Source organism: Trichomycterus rosablanca, chromosome 11 (assembly GCF_030014385.1).
Source record: "Trichomycterus rosablanca isolate fTriRos1 chromosome 11, fTriRos1.hap1, whole genome shotgun sequence".
Taxonomy (NCBI): Eukaryota; Metazoa; Chordata; class Actinopteri; order Siluriformes; family Trichomycteridae; genus Trichomycterus; species Trichomycterus rosablanca.
This window is the reverse complement of record NC_085998.1, coordinates 27,484,746-27,503,045: the sequence shown is the minus strand read 5'-3', so window position 1 is coordinate 27,503,045 and position 18,300 is coordinate 27,484,746. Positions and strand designations below refer to the sequence as shown.

Below are 18,300 nucleotides of genomic sequence, written 5' to 3'. Positions count from 1 at the left end.
GAAAATAAAACGTGTGGTTTCAAAACCCACACGTCAGCTGACTGAGTTCAAGGGACTGACACTCTAACCACTACACTACAGAGTGAACTTAGGAAAACATGATACACAAAGAAAACTAATCTGATCAGCTACCCGCTGGCTGTTGGGTAGTCGTGTCAGAACTAAAAGAGACCTCAACAAAGGTGCGAGGTTACTAAAGAAATAATAAATAATTTTTCTTTTCTAAAACTGTTCTTGGAATTAAACAGGAAGATGAAGAAAGAGGTTTTTCTTTTGGGGGACACCAATGTTCCCCGAGAGAAAAAGAGGACGAGAAATAGTACCGGCCAGGTCTGGTATCAGTAGTTTAACGCAAGACTCTGCGCCAAGTGAGCCGTGCGCAGCCTTTACTGTATAAAGGTGCTGCACAGCTGATGTCAATCAGCTTGATTATCCCTGGGTGTGGCACGCGGATGACGGTGTCTTACACATTACACAAGATTCATCAGTTCACAAGGTTATATCGAACACTCATCGACAATTTTGTATCTCCAATTCACCTCACTTGCATGTCTTTGGACTGTGGGAGGAAACCGGAGCATGCCCACGCAGACATGGGGAGAACATGCAAACTCCACACAGAAAGGACCTGGACCGTCCAACCTGGAGATCGAACCCAGGACTTTCTTGCTGTGAGGCGACAGTGCGACCCACTTAGCCACCGTGCCACCTAAATATTTGAGTTTGCATGCTCTCCCTATGTCTGCGTGGGTTTCCTCCGGAAGTTCTAGTTTCCTCCCACAGTCCAAAAACATGCTGTCAGGTTAATTGGAGACACTAAATTGCCCTATAGGTAAATGGGTGTGTGTATGTGTGTCTACCCTGCGATGGACTGGCGCCCCATCCAGGGTGTTACTGTGTGCCTTGCGCCCATTGTAAAGCTGGGATAGGCTCCAGCACCCCCCGGCAACCCTGATTGGATAAATGGTTGAGCAAGTGAGTGAAATCAAATATTCATTTCATGTCTGTTTTACCACTGCTTTACCCTATTTAGGGTCACGGTGCGTCCGATTCACTGGGAGAAAGGCAGGAAACACCCCAGACAGGTCACCAGTCCATCAGAGGCCAAACACACACACACACACACACAGACACACACACCTAGGGGGACATTAGTATCTCTAATTAACCTGACTGCATGTCTTTGGACTGTGGGAGAAAACCAGAGCACCCGGAGAAAACCAGGAGGAGAACATGGATATTCCACACAGAAAGGACCTTGAACGCTCCACCTGGGAATCAAATCCAGCACCTTCTTGCTGTGAGGCAACAGTTCTACCCACTGAGAGCCACCATTTCTCCCTCATCTTAAATATAAAAACTTACTTTTTTTACTTACTTTTTTATTTTACTTTTCTTAGTAATCTTAAAGTACTTAGGAGTACAGAAACATTGAAGAAACACTGACGCTCTGTATCTATGACTTGTATGTCCACTCTTAGTAACTTTAAAGTACTTAGGAGTACATAAATGTTGAAGAAACACTGATTTTCTGTATCTATGACTTGTATGCCCACTCTTAGTAACTTTAAGTACTTACAGTGTATCACAAAAGTGAGTACACCCCTCACATTTCTGCAAATATTTCATTATATCTTTTCATGGGACAACACTATAGACATGAAACTTGGATATAACTTAGAGTAGTCAGTGTACAGCTTGTATAGCAGTGTAGATTTACTGTCTTCTGAAAATAACTCAACACACAGCCATTAATGTCTAAATGGCTGGCAACATAAGTGAGTACACCCCACAGTGAACATGTCCAAATTGTGCCCAAAGTGTCAATATTTTGTGTGACCACCATTATTATCCAGCACTGCCTTAACCCTCCTGGGCATGGAATTCACCAGAGCTGCACAGGTTGCTACTGGAATCCTCTTCCACTCCTCCATAATGACATCACGGAGCTGGTGGATGTTAGACACCTTGAACTCCTCCACCTTCCACTTGAGGATGCGCCACAGGTGCTCAATTGGGTTTAGTCCATCACCTTTACCTTCAGCTTCCTCAGCAAGGCAGTTGTCATCTTGGAGGTTGTGTTTGGGGTCGTTATCCTCTTGGAAAACTGCCATGAGGCCCAGTTTTCGAAGGGAGGGGATCATGCTCTGTTTCAGAATGTCACAGTACATGTTGGAATTCATGTTTCCCTCAATGAACTGCAGCTCCTTAGTGCCAGCAACACTCATGCAGCCCAAGACCATGATGCTACCACCACCATGCTTGACTGTAGGCAAGATACAGTTGTCTTGGTACTTCTCACCAGGGCGCCGCCACACATGCTGGACACCATCTGAGCCAAACAAGTTTATCTTGGTCTCGTCAGACCACAGGGCATTCCAGTAATCCATGTTCTTGGACTGCTTGTCTTCAGCAAACTGTTTGCGGGCTTTCTTGTGCCTCAGCTTCCTTCTGGGATGACGACCATGCAGACCGAGTTGATGCAGTGTGCGGCGTATGGTCTGAGCACTGACAGGCTGACCTCCCACGTCTTCAACCTCTGCAGCAATGCTGGCAGCACTCATGTGTCTATTTTTTAAAGCCAACCTCTGGATATGACGCCGAACACGTGGACTCAACTTCTTTGGTCGACCCTGGCGAAGCCTGTTCCGAGTGGAACCTGTCCTGGAAAACCGCTGTATGACCTTGGCCACCATGCTGTAGCTCAGTTTCAGGGTGTTAGCAATCTTCTTATAGCCCAGGCCATCTTTGTGGAGAGCAACAATTCTATTTCTCACATCCTCAGAGAGTTCTTTGCCATGAGGTGCCATGTTGAATATCCAGTGGCCAGTATGAGAGAATTGTACCCAAAACACCAAATTTAACAGCCCTGCTCCCCATTTACACCTGGGACCTTGACACATAACACCAGGGAAGGACAACGACACATTTGGGCACAATTTGGACATGTTCACTGTGGGGTGTACTCACTTATGTTGCCAGCTATTTAGACATTAATGGCTGTGTGTTGAGTTATTTTCAGAAGACAGTAAATCTACACTGCTATACAAGTTGTACACTGACTACTCTAAGTTATATCCAAGTTTCATGTCTATAGTGTTGTCCCATGAAAAGATATAATGAAATATTTGCAGAAATGTGAGGGGTGTACTCACTTTTGTGATACACTGTAGGAGTGCATAAACGTTGAAGAAACACTGACGTTCTATATCTATGACTTGTATGTCCACTGTTTACACCTTCTTCTGAGTTGTAATACAACAACTGTCTTTTTGCATGATACATGGACCTTTCTTTTTAACTTTTTGTCATTTCTCTTTGTACACTGTTTTATTGACATTATACAAATACACGGTCCGGGTCCTTTCTGTGTGGAGTTTGCATGTTCTCCCCGTGTCTGTGTGGGTTTCCTTCGAGAGCTCTGGTTTCCTCCCACAGTCCAAAGACTTGGAAGTGAGGTGAACCGGAAATCTCTCTGTCCATTCAGAAAACATGTTGTATGCAAACTAAACCCTTTGGACTAAACCCTTTTACCGTAAATCCTCTTTGAGGCTGTAAGTTGTGAGGAAATCATTATTGTATTTTTTAAAAATCATCAATATCTGTTGTAAGGAACTCATTATTAACAGAATAAGCTAGAAAGTTAGTCCTCAGGTTTTAAGTTAAGAAAATCAATAAGGCCACTTATGGGATTCAGTGGTTTATTAAGCTAGCCCACCAGATCTCAGCGGTGCTATTGACTGGCCAGGCATTTAAACAGAAGTGACTGGAGGGGAAGACGGAATACCAAAGCCCTGCGTTGGATTGGTGCCCTGTCCAGGCTATTTCTGCCCTGCGGCCAGTGTTTCATGATTGGAACCCGACCCGTCATGGAAATGAAAGGAAAATCAACAAGAGCCAATACAAGCACCAAACACTGCTGACAAAGATGGGCCAAAATATCTGTGTTACATTTTAAACATGACAAATGTGCTTACCTCATCTCATCTTCATCTTCATCTGTTTTCTCGGTGTAATAGCTGGCATACAGGCCGGTCCATTCACCAAGTTCTCCTTCAAATTTAGTAAAAAGATCATAACAGCTTCCATTTCCTACCAACACATCCTTAAGCTGGATCTCAAAAAAATTTGAGTCGTTGTTGTGCACTTTGTATCTCTCAACTTTCAGACTTTCACCCGTGAAGGAATGGGTGACCGCAACTTCACTGATCGAAAGGTTGAAAGCGTGAAGGAAGATACTCCTGGTATTTTTAACACATTGTAATCTTACTGTTGAGTTTCCTTTAAAAACATAATCTTGCTCGGTGCCATTAGACAACCTTGTGTAGAGGTAGGGTTGAAGAAAAACTTGGTAGCTGAGCGGAATCAAACTGTCAGGAAGTCTCAGAGTTGGTGGCGGACCTGTCGGAATCGTCATCGTCGGAATTGGAGTTGTTGGTCGCACCGGTGGATTTATTTTCACCTGTATCTGGTACAGGACAATCATGCCGACAATGCCGCAAACGGCAGACACTGTCAACACTGCAGTGGCAATAGCCACGGCCTTAGAGATATACACTCCCTTAGCCATGTCTGTACCATCTGAAAGACCTCGAGAAGTAACTTCGAGCTGTCAGAAGAACCCAGACGTCTTAATTAGACTCTGATACTTCTCATAAATCCAGGAAACGTGTATAGCCAAGACACAAAGACGCCACCTTAATTTGGATTACACATTAACCATGGATGAGCGTGGATCAGCAGGTAAACAAGCCCTTTGCATCTAATCTGTCAAATCCATTGTTCTCACCTTTGGATCAGGAACTTGTCTTCTTATTCTAGCGCAATGAAGATCTCAGAAGAGGAAGTTTTGCGACACAACACACAATCCACTAATCACGCACAACCAGTCTTACAAGAAAAGCTGTACAATTTAGTTTGACTCATTGCCTGAATTAAACCTATTAAACAAGTGTCCACACGTTGTCAGGCTTGACTCCATCACGTGCCCTTAAGGTTACATTCAGGTCTGGATGTTGACAAGTCCAAAATGAGCGTGCTTTTCTTCAGAAGTGTTTCTGAAACTCTGTGTTTCTGGGTGGGACGTTGGACAACCCCACTGTTCTAGCACTACTGATCTGGTACACATGCACAAGTCAAATTGGTAACATGTGTTTCTCTGTGAAAAGTATATCAGGGGAGGAGATTTTGGCTCCTATTTCCCACCCCGGATTGTATATCCTATGAGAAAAAGAAGAAGAAAAGTAGAAATCCAGGCTCTGACGAGCAGATAAAATGTACGATGGGGTATGTGCTGGGAGTATATGCTTGTAAACGGAATGTAGAACACAGCACTTCTTAAACAATACTCATTTTAGAATTAAAACATTGTATGAAGTGTATGAAACAATAGGTAACAGCAGTATCAGGTCTACGACTGTATTTAGGAAGTCTTAAGCTACTACTCTTATATAACAAAAAGTATGTGGACACCTGACCATTAAACTTTTGAATATTCCATTCCAAAACCATTGAAATTAATATCAGGTTCCCCCACATGCAGCTACAACAGCCTTTATTCTTTCGGTAAGGCCGTCCACAAGTTTAGTGTGCCTGTGAGGATTTGTGCCCACATAGTCAAAAGATCATTAATGTAGCCACAAGGTAGTATGCAGAAAATATATAATGTAATGTTGAGGCTAAACACCTCAACTGTGTCCACATACTTTTGGCCATATTGTTTATTTCTATCTTTATTGTTCATGAGCAGTGTTTAACTTGCCATGTACTTTGTTCACTGATAAGGAATGTGCTGTTCTCGCTTATACGTAACTGGACTGTTACAGAAAACAGTAAATAAAAATTGTGACAGTATGAGTCATATAGTGTACAGCTGGGGTCAAAGTTTTGCACACATTTGTAAGGGACATACATCTTAGCAATTTGGGGATATCGATAACTTTGGCAACTTTTCTTCTTCTGTAACAATTATTGGAACATGTTTTTATATAATATAACTGGTTTTAACAGTTTGTTGTGGGTCAAAAATAAACATGTGCCGATAAGGTGGTGCAGCAGTAAAAACACACACTAGCACACCAGAGCTGGGATCTGAAATACATCGTATCGAATCTCAGCTTTGCCATCCGGCTGGGCTGAGCGGCCACATGAACAACGATTGGCCTGTTGTTCATATAGGGGTGGGGTAATAAGCCAGATAGAGACTCCTCCTAGTGACTGATGGTGCCTGCACAGAGGCGGAGAAAAAGTGCGTTGCTCAGGGTGTGTCTCTCCGTACCCAGTGCTGATTTGCAGATATGCACTGGCCTAGTGTGGGTGAAAAAATGCATACGGCTGCTGCCCATGTGTCGGAGGGGGCGTGGGTTAGCTTTGTTCTCCTCAAATCAGAGCGAGGGTCGGCATTAGTGGAGAGGAAGCATGACGTAATCGGGCAATTGGACACTAAAAAGTCGGGAGAAAAAGAGGAGTAAATGCAGAAACAAAATATTAAAAAAATACAGCAGACTAGAATATTAATTTGGGGATGCAGAGGTGTAATAGGTTGGCTGCGGATTGGGGTTCAGCAGCTCACCCATGTTAGGAGTCGAGTCTTTCTGTGCTGCCTAGTTTGGCCGGCAGATGGGGCACGGAGGCGTACTGTGTGCTCTGTTAATCTGTCTTTTTTTCGCTATTCTGTTTATGCATTTCGACACGGTGGCTTAGTTGGTAGCACTGTCACCTCACAGCAGGAGGGTCCTGGGTTCGATCCCCAGGTGGGGCGGTCCGGGTCCTTTCTGTGCAGAGTTTGCATGTTCTCCCCGTGTCTGCATGGGTTTCCTCCCACAGTCCAAAAACATGCAGTCAGGTTAATTGGAGACACTGAATTGCCCCATAGCTGAATTGGTGTGTGTATGTGTGTCTGCCCTGCAATGGACTGACCCCGTCCAGGGTGGTACTGTGTGACTTGTGCCCATTGAAAAGCCCGGCTAGGCTCCAGCCTTTTCTCACAATTTAGCGTATTCAATTCTTCTTCCGCTGCTGGAGACACCGGTCATGTCCAAGGAGAGCTGCCAGCCCTAACCCTTCTTATTCACAAACACTTTTGGTGAAAGCCATGTCTTGATCTCCAGGCTCCTGCATTTCCTTTACAGACACCTCGGGCTATCAACCAGAGTCCTAGCACAGCGACAAAGACCCCACCCACTTTTCCTGGCAGGCTTTATGGCCAGTTTTTCCTGCTGCAGGCACTGCCAATTATGTCCACTAGGAGGGCGCCCAGCCGAGCGGTAGTTCGGTAGAGTTCAGAATCCCAGCACTGGTGTGCTAGCAGATTATCCCGCTGCACCACCTGGGCACCTGTCAATCCATCCTTATTGACAATAAGTTGAACATTAATTCGTTACAGGTGGAAGGTTTACTATATATCCCGGCTTCTCTCTGTCTTCTTCGTCAGCTTGTTGCTGGCACACTTGCATTTTCTAAGAAGCTGTGAGGCCAGATTGCTTACCTGGGATGTCAGCATTCTTTTGGTTTCTGCGAATTGGGTTTCCTGGTCTTGCAGCATTTTAGGGCCACACAAGGAAGACACACTGGGAGAACAGATGCTGGTAGTTTTCTGGTAGTTTTTTGCCTGTCATATTGTGACCTCCAGTTCTCTTTCCTGCACCATCCATTTTCTATCCACTTTCTCAGTTGCGTGTTGAGGATGTTACTGTGTCTTTAATTTGTTACTTTGTTTCTAATAATTTGGCCACAGATTTATTTGGCTTTGTCCCCCTTTTTGTTAGCGCATTTCAGGCCACAGTATTATTCTACCTTGATTAAATAGCTGCAAATGGGTTCTGTTTCTTCTCTTGCAGGTGTGAGGGGATCTTGCCTTGTTCTCTCCCTTGTAAAGTGCGCCCAGCCCCGTTGGACAAAATAATCTATAATGTCATTTAATTTCATGGCTTCCTAATTATGACAACAATTGGTGACTATGTTGTATCAATACAAGTAGAGCTAGTTTGACTGCATTCATAAAGTAATACATGGAACAGTGGTCCATTTGCCAAGGTCAAAAAGAAAATAACAAGTAGAAATGCAAGAACCCCAACAGGTCTGCCATAAATTAAAAATGGGATGCTTGGTAACTCGATCCACCAATTAACCAAATGTAATTGAAAAGGGTCCATGAAGATCAGACCCACTTGAGCTTGATTACTGCCAACCCTGGTAAATCTAAACATTACTTAGAACCTTACATATGGAACTTTTTAAGCAATGTAAAATTAACTACAGGGTCTCAACAAGTAGCACACCGTGCCACAATGAAGATAAACTCAGGAAAAGATAAAGTAAGACAGAAAAGATAGAATATGCCTGTATAAAGAGGGTTAGACATTAAGGCTCTGGGGCCCCAACAAGAGCCACTGTTTCCCACTTCTAATTTCCAGAACCCCAACCAGGGGGTCACAAAAACAGACAGATCAGGAAGACACTGCAGGCCTCGCTGACTGATAGAAGACTGCATCATTAGAAAGACACAATGATGTACAATAAAGTACAAATATTTAAAATTCACTCACTCACTTTCTTAACCGCTTATCCAATCAGGGTCGTGTGGGGGTGCTGGAGCCTATCCCAGCTTTTCAGTAGGCGCAAGGCACACAGTAACACCCTGATCGGGGCGCCAGTTTATCGCAGGGCACACACACACACACACATTCACCTATAGGGCAATTCAGTGTCTCCAATTAACCTGACTGCATGTTTTTGGACTGTGGGAGGAAACCGGAGCTCCCAGAGGAAACCCACGCACGGGGAGAACATGCAAACTCCACACAGAAAGGACCCGGACCGCCCCGCCTGGGGATCGAACCCAGGACCTTCTTGCTGTGAGGCGACAGTGCTACCCACCGAGCCACAAGAATGGAATTCTGTTGGTGCAGCAGTAAAAGCATGTTGGCCCACCACTGCTGACATCTCAAGGTTTTCAGGTTTTGAGTTCGAATCTCAGCTCGTATCCTCAGTTCCCAAATGATTAAAAAGTGTAATTAATAGGATAGACGTTTTAAGACTGATAAACATGTGTCTGTCTCATCTTTTTAAGGATGTTGCAGACATCTTGTTCTAAATTTGTTTACATTTAGAAAATTCTATTAAGTTTGTTGGTAAAAACATTGCAAATCTTTTCTTTGTACTTTTATCAGTTAAACAAAGTTCCAATGAACTGACAAATATATTTTTGTTTTGAATGAATTTTACAGAATGTCCCATCTTCTCCAGAAATGTGCTTTGTACAATATATGGAAGTAACAGTAACTGGTCAAGACTGTGAACTACTGCCAGTATCAATATGTTAATTTCCTTCGGAAGACAGGGTGTGGAACCTTTTCCACAAAAAACTGGCTGCAGATTTTCATTCAAGTAGAAGCTTTACCTCACACAAATGATCAAGTTTTAGATCTGAAACCGTTTGAAACAGCCGAGAAACCAAGCCAGAAGGTATTTTGGAAAATCTTAAACAAGCAGATGTGTTTGTGAGATTTTTGTATTGATATATCCATCAATGCATACGAGGCATACGAGAATTTGTCTGCATCTTTGACTTTTATTTGATTGCAGACAGAATGAACCTAAGATATTTCATGTTTTGTCTGCTTAACTTCATTTCATTTATTAATCAACATCCATTCCTGCATTTCAGACCTGCAACACATTCCAAAAAGAAGTTGGGACGGTAAAGCATTTACCACTTTGTAATGTTGCCATTCCTTTTCACCACACTTGGTACGTTTTGGCACCGAGGAGACCAAGTGATTTAGTGTTTCAGCTTTTATTTTGTCTCATTCTTCCTGCAAACATGTCTTAAGATGTGCAACAGTACATTTCAGTCATTGTCACATTTTTTGTTTTAAAATTCTCCACACATTCTCTATAGGTGACAGGTCAGGACTGCAGGCAGGCCAGTCCAGTCCAGTACCCATACCCTCTTCTTCTGCAGTCATGCCTTTGTAATGTGTGCAGCATGTGGTTTTGCATTGTCTTGTTGAAAAATGCATGGACGTCCCTGGAAAAGATGACGTCTTGAAGGCAGCATGTGTTGCTCTAAGATCTCAATGTACTTTTCTGCATTAATGCTGCCATCACAGAAGTGTAAATGACCTTTGCCAAGGGCACTGACACAGCCCCATACCATGACAGACCCTGGCTTTTGGACTTGTTGCTGATCACAGTCTGGATGATCCTTTTTGTCTTGAAGGCACTGACTTTCGTCCTTGGTCTAAATCACATAGCGTCAATTTCTTCCAAAAAAAGATCTAAAATACTGATTCGTCTGACAACAATACACTTTTCCACTGTGTGATGGTCCATTTCTTATGTTTCCAGGACCAGCAACCTTCTGATTACTAGTCCAGTACCTTAACCACTGATCTACCACTGCAACAATCAAGTTGTCTCTTATTGAAAATGTATGTAACTTATGAGTTATTATAATTTTATTTAGATTCTGAAGTTCAAGTTGGTCAATGTAAACACTGAAAATCTTTCTTTTGTACATTTGTCAATTTAACAAGAGCTTAAGACAATTAACAGATTATTCTTATTGTATTTTTGTCACATTCAACAATCATAAACAAAATATTTTACACTAAAGGATCTTGGGATAAAGCATTTGGAACAACAATTTATTCATCTTTGTAAAACATAATTGTCCTTTAAATGTATTCTTTAGTCATTAGCTGTAAAAGACAATGACTTTTTCCAACCACTGTACCTAATAACAAACGATTTTCTTACACATCATTTTTATTCTTCATTCGTTGTTTTAATAAGACACACGTGACACCAATTTAAAAGGCAAAATGTCTATTGGAAATAGTATTGACATGGAGTCAGTTATATAAAACTATGGAATGTTCAATATAAATGGATTTATTTTAGCAATCATTTGATAATTAACAGAAAATAATCAGAAACCTTCTTTAGTATGACCTTTAAGTATGAAATAATCAGTGCAAGGTACAAACTAATAAATTAGAGTTGTCAGCGAAAGAAATGATAGAAATACAAAATTGAGGCTTAGGTGACCTCTATGGCTAAGTATAAAGCACTACACATACAAGACTGGTACGATTATGTAGCACATTTATCAGATGAGGAAGCAATTATAGTGGATCCAGTTTAATAACAACAAAACATGGTTCATCATTTGTTTAGATCTGCATTCTGTTTGCCAACTTCCAATTCTGGTTCACTTAAAAAAAAAACACAGAACACTATCTGTAACCAGTTTTTGACATAATTCTTCAGTTTACAACACAGAAACATAGGTTATTTTGACAGTTTTCTCTTCATTAAAGCTTGATTAGAATACCTTGATTACCTTACTCTAAACTAAAATACTGGTATACTGTCAATACAAAAAAACCTTTAACACTTAACTGATGTTACTTGGCTTTAAAAATCTTTGATGTAGAGCCCAAAATAAAAGTACAGTTTCTTCCATCAAAGTGCATACATGCTAAAAATACTAAGACTAATGCACAATTAAAGCAATGTTAAAACATACACCGATCAGCCATAACATTAAAACCACCTCCTTGTTTGTACACACACTGTCCATTTTATCAGCTCCACTTACCATATAGAAGCACTTTGTAGTTCTACAATTGTACTGTAGTCCATCTGTTTCTCTACATAATTTTTTTAGACTGCTTTCACCCTGTTCTTCAATGGTCAGGACCCCCACAGGACCACCACGGAGCAGGTATTATTTAGGTGGTGGATGATTCTCAGCACTGCAGTGACACTGACATGGTGGTGGTGTGTTAGTGTCTTGTGCTGGTATGAGTGGATCAGACACAGCAGCGCTGCTGGAGTTTTTAAATACCGTGTCCACTCCTAAGTAGTTGGTCCACCTTGTAGATGTAAAATCAGAGACGATCGCTCATCTATTGCTGCTGTTTGAGTTTGAGTTGGTCATCTTCTAGACCTTCATCAGTGGTCACAGGACGATGCCCACAGGACCTGTTGGCTGGATATTTTTGGTTGGTGGACTATTCTCAGTCCAGCAGTGACAGTGAGGTGTTTAAAACTCCATCAGCGCTGCTGTGTCTTATCCACTCATACCAGCACAACACACAATAACACACCACCACCATGTTAGAGTCACTGCAGTGCTGAGTATGACCCACCACCCAAATAATACCTGCTCTATCCTGACCATTGAAGAACAGCATAAAAGGGGGCCAACAAAGCATGCAGAGAAACAGATGGACTGCAGTCGGTAATTGTAGAACTACAAAAGGGTTCTATATGATAAGTGGAGCTGATAAAATGGACAGTGAGTGTAGAAACAAGGAGGTGGTTTTAATGTTATGGCTGATCAGTGTATATGTTTAACATGAGTCTGGAATGTCAAATCACTGTCATATTACTGATCTGGTTTGTTGTATAGTTAAGCACATGGATAAGCCTAAAGCAAGATTTAGAATCATACAACATTTTTAAAAACTGACATTAAAAACTTCAGAACTGCTGTTCACGTCTAATAAAGAAAAATAATTCACACAAAAGGTTGAGACCTGACACACATCACAGCACTTATTCCATCAACATTTTCCTCACTGCTTCTCTCTGTTGGTAAGCTAGCGTGTATTCCTAAAAGATGATAAAACCCATCCTATAAATCTTTAATAATGTCATCTTGCCTATTGTTTTATGTCAACAGCAGTATACAAGGTCTGCACATCAAAGACATAGACAACACTTAGCTTTGCTTTTTCCTACATTATACAGTCATCATCTTCGTCATATATTAAAACGGTGCGCTTTGATTCAACAGATACAACAAAGATCAGTCCAAATAACTACCAGATTTCTGACATTTGAAGTCAAAGTACAATGTTCTTTTTTGTACTGTTAGGGATGTCCCAATCCCATTTTCTATTCATTTCTGACACTGAAATTCTAAGGATCAGCTGATACATTACTGAACAAGTATGTTTGAGAATTACATTGGAATATGTAAAAATGTAATACTACACTGATAAAGCATTTTAGGCCTGCATTGTCGTGGGCGGCATGGTAGCTCGGTGGGTAGTACCATCACAGCAGAAAGGTTCTGGGTTCGATTCACAGGTGGAATGGTCCTGATCCTTTCTCTGTTGAGTTTGCATGCTCTCCCCATGTCTGGGGGGTACAGCGGTAAAGTACGCTAGCTTACCAGAGTTGGGGTTTCGAATACATCGTATCGAATCTCAGCTCTGCTTCTCCGACTGGGCGGCTGTATGAACAACGATTGGCTGTTGTTCAGGGTTAGAGGGTAAGAAAGTCGGATCATAGGTCCTCATAACTGGTGCGACTGCGCCCCCTGCTGGCTGACTGATGGCGCCTGCACAGGGCTGAGAAATAATGCTGATGGGGGTGTGTCCCTCCGTACACAGTGCCCGTCAAGTGTATGAACTCGACTCGTGCAGGTGAAAAATGCAGTCTGTACTGACTGTGCGTACAGGAGGGGGCGTATGTCAGTTGAGAGGCGTCCTCAGTCAGCGGTGAAGGGTCGAATCACTATAGAGGACGCAATCAGGGTAATTGGATACGACTAGACTGGGGGATAAAAACAGGGGGGAAAAGAGGGGAAAAAATATAAATAAAATAAAAAAGAGGATACAAATCACCCGTGATGGGGATTGACATTGAATTTAAGCTGATGAATCATGTGTAACCTGTAACTACCTGATGTGTCATGAATGTCATCAAAGTGTTAAACATGATGTTAAAATCCTTATTTAAAATAAACATCTGCATCGTCGCCAGTACAAATTCTTGTCATCAGATTGGGACATCCCTATTCCTTGCATTAATGTCTTTAAGCTGGCTTGTTGTTACAAAAATCCGAATAATTAGTTTCTAAATGGTTTCAACAGCCTGACATCAATATCTATTTGCTATAACATCAACTCTGCAAGATTTTGTTCACCAAAGCCAACTGTCCAGATGCTGCAGGCAATAACAGGACTGCTGGAGAACTGACGTGAGCTCTACGTAACTCTGCTCTCTCCAGTTTGGAATGAGTCGTTCGCTGTTAAGCACCTGTAGCTTGGGTGTCCCCTCCCTTAACACCTGATACAGGCAAGGCCACCTGCTCTGGATTCGGAGCCTGGTGCGCCGGTCCAGAGTGATCCCACGGACAATCTTTTTGGCCCGAAGCTCTCTCAGAGCAGGCAGTTTGAGGCAAGAGAACACCAGTCCTCGGCTTGGGGAAACATCAAGGAACTCCAGGGAAAGTGATTCAAGTGTGTAAGAAATGCCCAAATTTCGAAGTGGTACAAGAACATGGAGAGTAAGAGACTTCAGGTTAGGCAGTGATTTAGTCAGTGTCTGCAAGGTGCTTGGGCTCACTCCTTTAAACACCCAAAAGTACTTAAGTTCCAATATGCGCAAATGTTGAAACTGAGTGATTAAAGCTACTGATTTCTCAGACCAGTCAAAGTGTAAGCGCATCTTGGTGATTCGCGGACAGTTGTTGGTTAATTTGTCTAAAAGAATCTGGAAGTTATTAACTTGGTCCATCTTGGTGATGATGTCCTGGTGTGAGCTAGAACCGGAATGAACCCGAAGGTCCAACGGCTCAAGCAGAGTAAATGTCCAGTTCAAATCTAGGTGGCTGAGATCCCTGCAGTGGACATTCTCTAGCAAATGAGAAAGCAGCTCGCCCCATTTATTGCACTGGTCCCCCAAATCAAAGCTTGCTTTGAGGGTAAGCAAACTGGCCCCACGGGATATGAGATGGTGAGTGTAATGGTGAACCCATGATTTCCAGCGCTCAAACTCCCTGTTGGACACGAGTAGTCCTTCTTGTCCGAGATGGAACACTCCCCGGCGAGAATAATCAGCCACTCTCCAGAGCTTCCCAGAGCGTACCAGGCAACTCCAGCTGGAGCATACGAGTGCAGAGTTACACTTATCCAACTCACTCAGGAATGAAAGAACATGGAGCTGACACTCCACTGGTAGCAAATTAAAGGGAAAGTAATCATCGTCGTCTTTTGGCCATCTTCTTGCACTAACCGGGACAAGAGGTCTCTTCCTTGGAGGCATTATCAACAATATGAATCTTGTTTTGTGACCATGCCTCTGTTGCGCTCCTTTATTGATCCATCTTGTCTGCACCTAAAACGGAACAGCACACAGACCAAAACAAGTAATTTATGTAAAATGTATATAAAATTTCATAGTCGATGTCAGCAATTTAGTGGTCCAGCAGTTAGTATGGTTGGTACACCTGGGTTTAAATCTTACATCTGATCACTCTTTAAGGAATTTAGCACGTTTTCCCAGTCCACAACATTCAGAATACTTATCCGATTGTATACATTATGACTAAGAGTAAATTAATTGATAAGTTTGTGATTATTTAATCACAGTGTATTTTTTCCTCCTTGCGCCTAACCTAAATTGGTTGCGACCCTGATAAATGGAAAGTAGTAACCTAAAATAATAATACAGTCGTACCTTGTAACTCAACGTCCTCTAAACTCGAAATCTCAAGAAATGTGTGCCCTTAAACTCAACATGTGCGACTGCTGCTTTGCTCAGCGCTCGGCTTGAGCGGTGCGGTAAAACGTCATCAAAGTGCGAACATGAGACGAATCTGCATTTACTCAAATTTACTCTGAAATTTACTCTGAAAGCATACACATGTAGCCACTAAGCTACGGCACAGGACTAGTAATCCAAAGGTTGCTGGTTCAAGCCCCACCATTGCTAGGTTGCTGCTGTTGGGCCCTTGAGCAAGGCCCTTAACCCTCAGTTGCTCAGACTGTATACTGTAGCTGTAATGTAAGTTGCTTTGGATAAAGGCGTCTGCTAAATGCTGAAAATGTAAATGTATATATGTTCAGCTGGATTTTCTCCTGTTTCACTTTTAAACTTGTGTTACAGTCGGGGTTCTGATAAATTGTAAGAATCAGCTTTTCTGAGAGAGTCTAAAATGCTTATCATTAAAAAAAAGTAACTTAATGTATTAAAAGAATGACTTAACTCCCTAAACACACAAAACCTCAAAATTATTACTGCTTATTTGTTCTCTCCACTAATTAAGAAGCATAAGGAAACAATAAAGAAGTAAAGGTAAAGGGCAGGTTTTATTGTATTTTTATAATGACCCCCCCCCTTTAGCGCATTCAATTTCTGCCCGCCAATCATCCTCTCACTAATGCTGGTCCCTGCTCCTGATTGGGGAGGACGAAGCTGCTCCACGCCCCCTCCGACACGTGCACAGCAATCAAACATCTTATCACCTACACTTGACGAATGCAGTGCAGTACAGCGCTGTGTACGGAGAGCCACACCCTCTACCGCACTCCTTTCCCATCTCCGTGCAGGCGCCACCAACCAGCCAGCAGAGGTCGTAATCGTACTAGTCTGAGAGAGAGTCCCCATCCGGTTTTAGTCCCGCCCCTATCTGTTCATATGGCTGCTCAGCCTCAGCTGGCAGGCAGAGCCGAGATTCGATACGATGTATTCGAGATCTCAGCTCTGGTGAACAGCGTATGCTTTACCGCTGCGCCACCTGAGTGGCCTTTATAATGATTTTTAACTGTTTTTTAATTGTATTTCAGTGTTTTTCATATTAAAGTTGTGTTATTTTCAGTGTATAAGTGTCAAGAACAACCCCATCATTTGACATTAGCCTTATATATATGCAGGTCCATGGGACCATGGAACGCATTAACAGGCTTCCCATACATCCTTATGGGAAAAATACCTTAAAACTCAACGTCTTTTAAACTCAACGCCACTCCCAGAACTAACTGACGTTGAGTTTCAAGGTACCACTGTACAAAATAAAAAAAAATAAAGCGTATATAAAACAAAGAAGTAATCCTAAATGTTTACATTTGACACCGAAATAAACACATTGATCGGTGGTTAAAAGTTACAATCTGGTCCCTGGTGCTCTGCGGTATCCACACTATCTGCTACGCCACCGTGCAACAATCAATAACTTTTCAAACACAGGTTATTATTACCTTATGATGCTGGTTTATTCTCCAAACTTGACATTAAACGCAGAAATATTAGCACAGCTCGCTAAATATCCTTGTCACACTGACAATACAGTTACCGCATAATGGTTGAAAACAGAAGGATAGCTAAGCTAGCTAAGAAGCTAAAAACAACAAAAATAGCGAACTCAGCTGTGAGTTGCTAGCTGACAACAAAACACACGCATGTTAAAAGTGTTATTTATTATACAGAGAAAATTAATTAAACGTGTTTTGTCGATAATTAATAATCAAAATGTGCAATAATAAAGCTAAACTAGCGGCTAATATAGCTCAAAAAAACAGCTGCTTTTGTTATGGTTGTTTTCGCATGACGTCATTCGAACGCGCAAGACTACTAAAGTATAGATGACACAAAAATACAAAAAATATACACATCTACTTAAAAATTAAGAAGTGGGTTTAGATTACATATTTAAACTAGTAAATGCAGACTTAAAAAAAAGAAATGTGCAAAAGTTGTGGTTTTAGCTACATTTGGATATACACCGATGTGGCATAACATTATGACCACCTCCTTGTTTCTACACTCACTGTCCATTTTATCAGCTCCACTTACCATATAGAAGCACTTTGTAGTTCTACAATTACTGACTGTAGTCCATCTGTTACTCTACATGGTTTGTTAGCCCCCTTTCATGCTGTTCTTCAATGGTCAGGACCCCCACAGGACCACTACATTGTAGGTATTATTTAGGTGGTGGGTCATTCTCAGCACTGCAGTGACACTGACATGGTGGTGGTGTGTTAGTGTGTGTTGTGCTGGTATGAGTGGATAAGATACAGCAGCGCTGATGGAGTTTTTAAGTACCTCACTGTCAGTGCTGGACTGAGAATAAACCACCAACCAAAAATATCCAGCCAACAGCGCCCTGTGAGCAGTGTCCTGTGACCATGGATGAAGGTCTAGAAGATGACCAACTCAAACAGCAGCAATAGATGAGCGATCGTCTCTGACTTTACATCTACAGGGTGGACCAACTAGGTAGGAGTGTCTAATAGAGTGGACAGTGAGTGAACACGGTATTTAAAAACTCCAGCAGGGCTGCTGTGTCTGATCCACTCATACCAGCACAACACACACTAACACACCACCACCATGTCAGTGTCACTGCAGTGCTGAAAATGATCCACCACCCAAATAATACCTGCTCTGTGGTGGTCCTGTGGAGGTCCTGATGATTGAAGAACAGGGTAAAAGCAGGCTTAAAAGGTATGTAGAGAAACAGATAGACTACAGTCAGTAATTGTAGAACTACAAAGT

At 42.1% G+C, this 18,300-nt stretch overlaps 2 protein-coding genes across 2 annotated transcripts in view; both read right to left on the bottom strand.

Annotated features, from left to right (window-relative positions):
- Positions 1–4,570, bottom strand: part of anpeplb (alanyl (membrane) aminopeptidase-like b) — a 34,124-nt gene extending 29,554 nt beyond the window's left edge. Inside the window, exon 1 of the mRNA XM_063004601.1 lies at positions 3,978–4,570. Within this exon, the coding sequence (XP_062860671.1) occupies positions 3,978–4,570 (593 nt within the window). The remainder of the gene's footprint in view (positions 1–3,977) is intronic.
- Positions 4,571–12,352: 7,782 nt separating this feature from the next.
- On the bottom strand, positions 12,353–17,082 carry si:dkey-12e7.1 (uncharacterized protein LOC557553 homolog). Its single transcript, XM_063004600.1, has 2 exons — positions 17,001–17,082; positions 12,353–15,138 (listed from the first exon to the last, which is right to left on the bottom strand). Exon 2 carries the CDS (start codon positions 15,064–15,066, stop codon positions 13,942–13,944), a length of 1,125 nt encoding a protein of 374 aa, XP_062860670.1. The 5' UTR covers positions 15,067–15,138; positions 17,001–17,082; the 3' UTR covers positions 12,353–13,941.
- Positions 17,083–18,300: the final 1,218 nt, after the last annotated feature.

Coding starts and splice junctions, on each gene's coding strand:
- si:dkey-12e7.1 (XM_063004600.1), bottom strand. CDS start 15,066: ATGCCTCCAAGGAAGAGACCTCTTGTCCCGGTTAGTGCAAGAAGATGG.